A 10,220-nucleotide genomic window follows, 5' to 3' on the forward strand; every position below is an offset into this window, starting at 1 on the left:
GTGTCCCTCCACCCCCATCACTTTCCTCAGAGTTAAAATGCATTGGGAAAGGTGAAGCCTGCTTGAGCAATTAGTAGTTTTCTATTTCTGGAGTTTTATATACTAGCAATTTTTGAAATGTGAATTCTCAGGTGGAAAGTGGCTGAAAGGTGCTTATATCCCATGGCAAAATGCTTGGGTTATACTGTAAAAGAGGGTTTGATTGCTAATCTTAGGATAAGTAAGGTAAATTCAGATATTAGGAGCAAGAAATGATAGATACAGAATTCATTCCAGTTATAAGTAGCCTTGAAGCAATTTTTGCTTCTTTATGTAACTGTTTCTAGTCTGTTGGCTACAAAAATAAATTAATATTTCACAATTGTGTATATGTTAAGGCCCAATAAATAAATCATACAATTTAGAAAACAAACTCTGTGATATCAATTTTGACTGCTCAGTGGTTCTGAGCTGTGTTTTAGATAGGCAAATTTGCCAGACAGCTGTGTTTCTTATCAGCGAAGTATTATTATTGTATTCTGAATTCCAAGTACTCTCATAGAAAAGGCCACTTAATATAATTTATTAATAAGAGCCAAAAAACTTATTTTTTTCAGTTACACTGTTTTACAAAACTGTTAAATTTAACACAGCAGCTATTTATGGTTTCTATAGATCCTTATTTGATAATATACTATTCATAAAAATTTTTGTCTTGTGTTTTGTAACTTCAGAATATTTGTTGAACAATTGTTTTTTGAATGTCCATATGTGGTAAACACTGTTCTAAGAGCTGGGGTGGCAGCTTTGAACAAAACAGACAAAAATTCCTGCCCTCATGGAGCTTAATTTCCATGAAGTGGAGTGTAATTATAATATTATTGATAATCTTCTTCTAAAAGGAATGAGGAAGTAATTTGAAAATCTTATCAGTTTAATATTTGTGTAAGGATTTTGATGTTTTAGAAATTGTCTTTAAACTCTCTTCCCTAAACTAAAAACTAAACTATCTTTTTAGTTTTTCAACACATGTCCTGGAAATGAACAAATTAATATAGAAAATCCTTCCTTTACATCTACCCCTATTTGTGGGCAAAAAGTTCTCATTACAACTCCTCTTCATAAGGAAGCAACTCCCAAAGATCAAAAGGAAAATGTAGGGTAAGTAGCTATTAAATAACTGTGCCAGAGAAAATGGGGAGTATAGTGTCAAAAGTAGATTACCTTTTGTTCATATATATAACATGTATCGTAATCCTGATTAATATAGGACTTAGAAATTTTTTTAAACATCATAACCTTATGTTTTATCCTTAGGACAGTGAAAACCAGCTAAATATAGTGTCAAACTTTGATTTCAAGCAAAACAACATTTTTAGTACTTTTTTCCTACATTAGTCTTTTCTAAATTTTAAGATGATTGATTAGAACAAGAATTACTGTCGTGAGGCATACTTTAAAATAGCCCTGGAATGTTTAAATAAAGCATGTGTATATGCAAGAAAATTGAGTGTATGTTTATATCATGGCTTTGTCTTCCTTAACTTGTATGAAATCAAACTATGACTATAATACAAATATCTAAATGATTGGATAGGTTTAGAACACCTACTATTAGAAGATCTATATTGGGCACCACACCAAGAACTCCTACTCCTTTTAAGAATGCGCTTGCTGCTCAGGAGAAAAAATATGGACCTCTTAAAATTGTGGTATGTATATTCTTTTTATTTTTAAGAATTTTCCTAATTTTAATAAAACACAAATTGTGATTTTTGTCACTTTGGTTTTTAATATTCAAAAAAAGATATTCACTGAAACTGATACAAAGTTTTATCTTTGATTTATAAGTTTACATTTGTGTTAATCTTTTTTCTTGACTTGTAAATAAACCTTTGCTTGGCTTGTTTTAAATTCTTACTTTATTTCATCTAGAGAAAGCAAATCAAGTGTCAGAACCCTTAATGCTAAAATCCACATTCTAGTAGTTTCAGTAGTGGTTACTTGCAGTAGAATAAAATACTTAATATTTTGATATACTGAAGTACTTTCATAATGATATTTAGGAAACTGATAGATCAGGTACCTCCTTAAGGCTCGGTCTCCTCCTCTGTGCAAAGAAGATCATAAAACACATCCCAAATTGTTATTGTAAAGGTAAAAGATAATAGAAATAAAGGGGCTTGTTCTGAGTTTTAAGTAGTACATGTTTGATTGGTACTGTAATAGTAGTAGTAGCAGTAGTAGTTCACGAATGAATAGAGCTGGGAAGTGAAGTTATCTGTGCTTTTGTGTATATTGTCACCTTTGAAATACCTTGGAAAAGCCATGGGTATTCTAGGCAGATACAGATTTCCAACAAGTTTAAAATACTGGTCACTTCCAGGATACTTTAGTTATGTCCTTCTATTTTTACTCATTTTTTATGTAGATTCATCAATAAATTCTAGTTTACTTGATTTAATTTATTTTCTACTAAAAGGCATGCCATTCTAATCTTCCAATCTTTTCCTTTTTTTTTTTTGAAATATTGTTTTAGAGGGTTTGTAAGGTTGATCAAGTCTTTTTGTCACTTAGTTCTTTATACTGCTGTCAATAATCATATTATCTTTAGAGCTTTCTAGACTTTTTATGCATGTACATGTAGCAAAAATGAGATCACACTTTATGTACTATTTTGTAACCTGTTTTTTCTAATTTAACCAAGTTAATGTACATATTTATCACTGCATAATATTCCATTGTATGGAATTACCTAGTTGATTTAACTAATGTTTCAGTATTTTGTTGTTCTTTTAAAAAATTCATCATTGATTCAGCAAATATTGTTTTTTTTTTGTTTGTTTGTTTGTTTTTAGCCTCAGCAAATATTGATTGAGTGAGTGCCCAATAGGTGCCAGGCACTGCGTTGGGCCTTGAGGATGTAATGTTAGACAAGTAAACAATGATTTGAAGGCATTTAAAAATTCTACTGTGAGTCAGGGTCATCTGATTAACAGAATAATAGTGAATGATGGTGTGTGGAAGATTAGGTTTCAAACTGCCTAGAGCCCCTGTCAGTTTTGTTTACTAGCCTTGTGGTGGTTTTTTTTTTTTTAGTTTGGAATGAGACCTTCTGGCATTTTTAATTTAATATTAGCAGCACTCACAATTCTTTAGATAGAATTTTTCCATTGCCAAAACAGATTACTTTCATGAGCAATTTAAGAGAAAAGGAAGATAATATTTTAGCAGTTATTAATAAGAATATTGATAGGCCCATATATTTCTTTGTAATAAGCTGACTTTTCAGTTTTCTTGCTCCCCCTCCTCAAGTTATTTACTGAGTACCTACTATGTGCTAACCATTTAGCTTTCTAATGTATGTTACTATGAATCAAATGTACTTCTTATAGATTGGCTTTAGAATTTTAATCAGGTGCACCTTGAATATCTGTTGCCTTTTTAATAAACTTTGATTCTTCTAAGGTTTACTGAAAGTTACTCAAAAGGCTAAAAACTCTGGAAATCCTTTAAGTATAAATTTCTATTAATTTTGGCAGTCAAATCTGAAAAGTATTAAATGTAGTAGTTCTTTGCTTTTGTCACATTAGTACAATTAAGAGACTAGTTCTTGGTAGTGAATGAATTCATCTGTGTCTTAGCCACTACTCTAGGACATTTATATTCTTAAAGAGGAAAAAAAAAAACCCCAGATTCTTTTTAAGAACACCTAATCTATGTTTTTGGTGAAGTGTAATCCTTAAAACAAGAGCTCTTAGAGAAATATACAAAAACACTGACATATTTTCTGTACGTACCAAGCCCTAGATGAGAGCACTTTTAAAACTTTATTTCCATTTTAAAAGTTTTTGTAAGGGCTGAAAAATCTTTTATACATGAATACTATTCTCTCCAACTTTGCTGGCTGAGTATATAAGCTGCTGGTCATCAAGTATTACCAGTTTGTTCTATTATTTAGTAGAGGTTTGATTGTATTTTTAAAAAGTAGATCTTGGGTATGATAGGTATAAATTAGATATTTTTAAGTTTTTTCTGAGTTATAAGGTATGCTTACCTATTTGATAGAAAGCTAGATGAGTAAATAATATTTTGAGACTATTTCATTACTCATCTCACAGGCAAGTTCCTGTCTTTTTGTAACCCGCTCTCCCACACTCCAGGACACACACAGACACACACCCTTCTATACTGTCTCAAATACACATACACACACATACACACAATCATTCAATTCCTCCTTGGATACTGTGTCTCAGCTCTACTCTTAGGGTTAGGTATACAAAGATGAAAACTTTGTATACTCCTCTCAACTTTGATGAAAACTTTGTGATTACTCCTCCCAAGTAATTCACAATCTTTTTTTTTTTTTTTTTTGAGACAGAGTCTTGTTTTGTTGCCCAGGCTAGAGTGAGTGCCGTGGCATCAGCCTAGGTCACAGCAACCTCAAACTCCTGGGCTTAAGCAATCCTCCTGCCTCAGCCTCCCAAGTAGCTGGGACTACAGGCATGTGCCACCATGCCCGGCTAATTTTTTTCTACATATATTAGTTGGCCCATTAATTTCTTTCTATTTATAGTTGAGACGGGGTCTCGCTCTTGCTCAGGCTGGTTTTGAACTCCTGACCTCGAGCAATCCTCCGCCTCGGCCTCCCAGAGAGTTAGGATTACAGGCGTGAGCCACCGCGCCCGGCCAATTCACAATCTTAATGGTAAGAGAAACATAGAAACTAGCAGTAACACTCTATGTAATAAGTATATGAAAGTAGAGTAAGTAAAGCTAGTATATTTCCAAGATGTTCTACATTTCCTACTTTTCCTATTGTTATATAAAAAATACTTGAGAAATAGTCTTTTTTCTGTTTAATTCTGAATATTCTGATTGAAGCAAGAGCTACAATAGCTTCCCCAAAAAGGCATGTTTTTGTTTAGTAGGCTAGAATGGAGAAATTACTACACTTCATTCAGTGCTTACAAATGTGCAATATTATTTTTGCCATAAAACTGATTTGATCTATAGAGACTAGAAGATTATGCCAATAATGAAAAAATATAAAAGATGAGTTTTTTATATATGTAGGGAGAAAAAGGAATTGCTATAAGTGACTTAAAAACCCTTTTAAAAACAATTTAGTCCCAGCCACTTGCCTTCTTGGAAGAAGATATTCGGGAAGTTTTAAAAGAAGAAACTGGAACAGATATATTCCTCAAAGAGGAAGATGAACCTGCTTATAAAAGCTGCAAACAAGAGGTAATCTTTTAGTATTATTTTAATATTAAGAAAAGTCTTATTGTGTCTAAGTGACTTTGCCATAAAGCTTTTATGTAAATTATTCATTCTAGCAAACTGCTTCTGTGAAGAAAGTCAGAAAATCACTAGTCTTAGATAATTGGGAAAAAGAAGAACCAGGCACTCAACTATTGACTGAAGACATTGCAGACATGCAGGTTTGTAAAGAATTATTTTTCTAAATGGTTGCTTTAAGTCCTAGTGTTCTTGTTTCTTACTCATTGTGTACCTAGTTCATTAGAGATTCTTGGAGAGTTTTTTTTTTAGTATCATTCTGCCTCATTCAGAGAGAAACAATTAATTGTAGAGAATATTTTATTTCTTTGTTTTTTATATTTATTTTGTTATGAGAGGAGTTAGCTCTCTTGTATATGATATCAAAAAATGGTAGTTCTCAAAACTTTTGAAAGATAAATTTCAAAATTTATCTTTGGTTCATTTCCAAAATATTTAATATTACTACATTACTAGAAATTTCTTTGGGGCCAAACACTTTCTTGGAGGGAAATAAACAGGGCTTCCATTACCACTTACTCAATAGTCTATTTGTCTTCATTTTTGAATTAGTTATTTTATTTTCCTCTTTCTTTTTTCTCTCTTAGTCAGAAAATATATTTACAACATCTTTATTCATGATACCATTATTGGAAATGCATGACAATAGGTGCAACTTGACTTCTGAAATACAAGATATAAATTCAACCAACAAAACATATACACTTACTAAAAAGAAACCAAATCTTAACACTTCCAAAGTTGTCAAATTGGAAAAGAATCTGCAGGTATGGACTTATACATTTTTTTAGTGATTTTTGTTGTTGTTTAATCAATGATCACTTTGGACTTACTGATTACAAATTATACTTTTTCTTTTAAATTTGACTATAACAGTAACTAAACATTCACCATTATTTTGTCACTCAAATTAGATTTGAGTTTGAGATACTCACTCATCAGGGCACATATAAATGATTGGAGTTGTAGTAAAGACTGGTGATTTCTTAAGCACTATTTCTTTTTTAAACTCAAGACACATAAATCCACTTCTGGCATCTCTTTTCCTATAACAAACATGTATAGCTCTAATTGTTATCCTGAAAAGGGTAAGTGGTTGGAAGCAGTTTCAGCATGATTTTGTTGTTCCAGTAGTTTCCAGTGAACTTTTTGGCTTAGAAGTTGTAAAACAAAATCCTTTTTTCTGTTGCTGTGTGGCCAGTATGTGCTGCAAATGAAGGCTGGAAGACTTTTTACTGTGTTATCTTAAAAGTTTAAATTAATTTGAGAGTTCGTCGAGGAAGAAGTTTTGGTCTTTATGCCACAGTGACTACAGTGCTAGTGTTCCTGACATTTAAGCATGTCTTGAAAACATCTTTGGCAATCACATATGGGCACCTCACATTTGTCTTAAGCCACTGCTTTCTAAGAGCCATATAGCACATTCTGTTAATCCATTTAAAATGTTCTGAATTCTCAGTGTTTAATTAACAGAACTTTTGAGGAAAGTTGTTATATAGCAGATCATACCTATAATAATCTTTATAATAAGGGAAGGAAAAAAAATCAAGCAGACAAACCTGACTTTGTGTTATAAATATGTTTCCTAATTTGTAAGAAAAAGCATTCATATTAGTAGTTCATTTTTTGACATTACATCCTCTCTCTAAATCTTTTGCACAATTTTGAAATAATAAAGACTAACATTTCTTTCCATGTTAAGAATCATTTGATTTGAGGGGAGTTATTGGGAACAAAACTTTTAAACTGCCTGCCTAGGTCTGTGAGAAATATAGATAGCTAAAATAATTGACTTTTTAAAAACTTGATGATAAATATTTCAATATATATTTTAAAATATAACATTATTATTTTAAAAGAAATATGATGCCATTATCAAACATTTTTATAATTATAGAATATTCAATCAGTTATTGACTTTTAAAAGTCAAATTGTGAAGTAGTATGGATATTTTAGTAATTTTCACATCACTATTAATATTTCCTTCCTAGTCAAATTGTGAATGGGAAACGGTGGTTTATGGGAAGACAGAAGACCAACTTATCATGACTGAACAAGCAAGAAGATACCTGAGTACTTACACAGCTACCAGCAGTACTTCAAGAGCTCTAATACTATAATTGTTATTAAAATTGATAAAATGCCCCACTCCCTTACTGTATTCTATTCTAAATTAGGTTGCAGTGAAATTTTTCTCAATTTTTTTAAAGTTTTAATATAGCCCTTTTAATATAGCATCTTTTTTCCATATTGGACAGGCAAAAAGCTAATAAGCCACTTAAGTAAGGGGTAGGCAATTTCATAGTTTATTTTTTAAGAGATAAGATTTTTAAAATTGTTTTTAAAGAACAAGATGGGAAAATAATAGAATGTTCATGGATCTTCTAAAAGTAAATTCTGACTTCTTTTTCACAAAATGTATGTTGCTACTCTCTTGATGCTGCAGTTTTGTTATAGATAAGTATATGAGTATGTATGATTTCTGAAATTAGTCTATGTATGGGAAGCACACATGGTTTTATGAAGTACTTTTGACCATGTGCTGATTTACTTAGGCTATCATTTACAAAGAAACACAGTAGAAAGGAATTTAAAGGAAGGATAGAAAGTTGCACTACTAGTTTTTGGTTTTTTTCAGAAACAGTAAAAATGAACTACAGTATTAAATGTATTTATTTGAGCATAGTACTAAAAAAAAGCATTGTAAAAGGTTTTTTTCCTTATTAGTAAATAGTATTTTCTTCATAAATCTCAGAAGAGCTGAGAGTTTTGTTGAATGTATTGTACAGTATGTAGGAGCAGGAAATCTTTGTAAATTGGAAAGAAGTCTGTTTTTATAATTTATTTTCATTTTTAAAGCTTAAATGTAGATATTTATATATATACAGGGTGTCTAGAAGCCAATGTTGTTTCCTGTTATTACAGCTAACATAGTAAAAAACAATTTTGACCTTTAAGTATGAAACAGTAGTAAGTTATAGCTGCAAAGAATATAATATCTATACTGTATGTCACATCTACCTAAATATTGCACTATGCCCTTTAAATCATGTTGGTTATAAAGTAGTTCTAAAAATGTACTAAATAATAATTTAATATTTTCTTTTTAAATTATATTGGGTGGGTCATATAAATTAATCTGGTGATTTGTATATGTGTTTGAAATATTTGCATTTTGTTTAAAAAATAATATGGTACCTTGGTCCCAAAAACCAGTCTGCACTTAGAAGTTTGTTATATTTACTCAATGTTTCAGAAGTAGAAAACATTATCTTTTATTTATAAAAATATTTTGTCCTTTTATAAATGTTTTGTGTTTCTCTACAGGTTACAACAGTTGCTTCAGTTGCCTGTTTTAGGTGTTTGCACTTATTTCTTCTTGAAAGAATGTCTTTATTTGCTTTTATGGTAGAGATTTTATGTAATTTTTTGAGTCATATAATGGTGTGCTGTCAACTTAAACACTGACAGGTAAATAGAATTGTACACTGTAGTTTGAATTATTTATGATTGACACACTCTCTCCCTCTCCACTCCTAAAGTATGCTGCTATAAAAAATAGCAGAATCGGCTTGCTGCTATGAGAGAAGGAAAGAGCGACCACCACTTGCACTGTGTGAAAAGATAAAAAGCAAATGATGGCAAGTTCTCAAGTTAACTTAATGGAATCAACCATTACCAGGCAAATTATTATAAATACCAAAATACTATGCCTTAAAAAACAAAACCACCATAAGATTTTCTGATCTGTTTTTATGTTAATAGAAATGGAAATACTAAGTATTTTAATGCCTAGCTCTTGAACAGTAGACCTAAAAGGGTTTTAAGCTATTTAAATCCACTTGCTAGTTTTTGCATATTATATGTAGTGAGAAGTAAAGAAAATGTACGGTACTAAGATTATGCCTTGTTGATAACAGATAAACCATTTGAATCTTCTTAGCATGTTAAGTTTGTTGATTGCTTTCTAATTAATGAGCTTCTCACAGAAATTTTACTTTGTGAAACCAATGATTATAGCAAAATCATACTGGATCATTTCAGTTACCTTGAACTAAGAGCGCATAATATTGTTTTGTTTTTTTTTAAATGTAACTGTTAGCTGGTTTGGATGTACATAGCCTGCAATCACCAAAGTATAATATCTTGGAAGAGCTATATTTTTTTAAAGCATAATTTTTCTTGAGCATTAAATTATCCCAAATGGTATTATATTGCAGATAAGCCTGGGCTTATTGGACATAGTACGTATTTGGGTTGGCATTGGTTGAATCCTCCGGTTAACTGCTTTGTTGCTTTTTGCAAGATTTTTAATCTTAAATATGTCAGGCATCTTAAGTCACCTTTATACTGTTTTGTTCATTTGAATTTCTTTCAGTATGTTATAAAAATGCCAGACATACATGTAGCAGCCATACTTGCATGGAAACTGACTACACATATAATACTACATTTTATTGTAAGGTTTTCACATTAATACAGCAATTACCCTGACTAAATTGAGTTTTTTGATATATGGGAAAACTTTCCATTGTACGAGAATCTTGCATACAATGTTGACATATATTAACATCCAAAATAAAGCATCTGTGTACAAGCTGACTTGGCATTGGTCATTTCACTTTGTGTTTTATCAGGAATTGACCTTTTAAGGACTTAACCCAACATTCTGTATTAGGCCTTTTTTCTCACTTAGAACTGTCTTTACAGATGATTTTATCTATAAACACTACATCTCCTCTTTACTGGCTCTGTTTCAGAGCCATATTTTCAACTGCCTTTTAGAAACATTCATATGATGCTTCTGTTGACACCTTAAATGGAACATGTCAAAAGCAGATTTCCTCTTTTTCCCAACTTCAACCTTCCCTTTGTTCTGTCACTTAATGATATTGCCTTCCCTTTGAACACTCACTGAGTAATTGCCCACTGCCCA

The 10,220-nt window shown here is 31.3% G+C and overlaps 1 protein-coding gene across 2 annotated transcripts in view; it reads left to right on the forward strand.

Annotated features, from left to right (window-relative positions):
- MYBL1 (MYB proto-oncogene like 1) overlaps positions 1–9,873 on the forward strand; it is a 39,922-nt gene extending 30,049 nt beyond the window's left edge. Inside the window, exons 11-16 of one of the 2 annotated variants that reach the window (XM_012744685.3) lie at positions 998–1,140; positions 1,577–1,691; positions 5,113–5,229; positions 5,322–5,426; positions 5,871–6,050; positions 7,276–9,873. In XM_012744685.3, coding sequence (XP_012600139.2) covers positions 998–1,140; positions 1,577–1,691; positions 5,113–5,229; positions 5,322–5,426; positions 5,871–6,050; positions 7,276–7,404 — 789 coding nt within the window. In that variant the 3' untranslated portion in view covers positions 7,405–9,873. The remainder of the gene's footprint in view (positions 1–997; positions 1,141–1,576; positions 1,692–5,112; positions 5,230–5,321; positions 5,427–5,870; positions 6,051–7,275) is intronic. The other variant, XM_012744686.3, reaches the window with a different exon arrangement.
- Positions 9,874–10,220: the final 347 nt, after the last annotated feature.

The sequence above is a fragment of the Microcebus murinus genome, chromosome 7 (assembly GCF_040939455.1).
Source record: "Microcebus murinus isolate Inina chromosome 7, M.murinus_Inina_mat1.0, whole genome shotgun sequence".
Classification (NCBI taxonomy): domain Eukaryota; kingdom Metazoa; phylum Chordata; class Mammalia; order Primates; family Cheirogaleidae; genus Microcebus; species Microcebus murinus.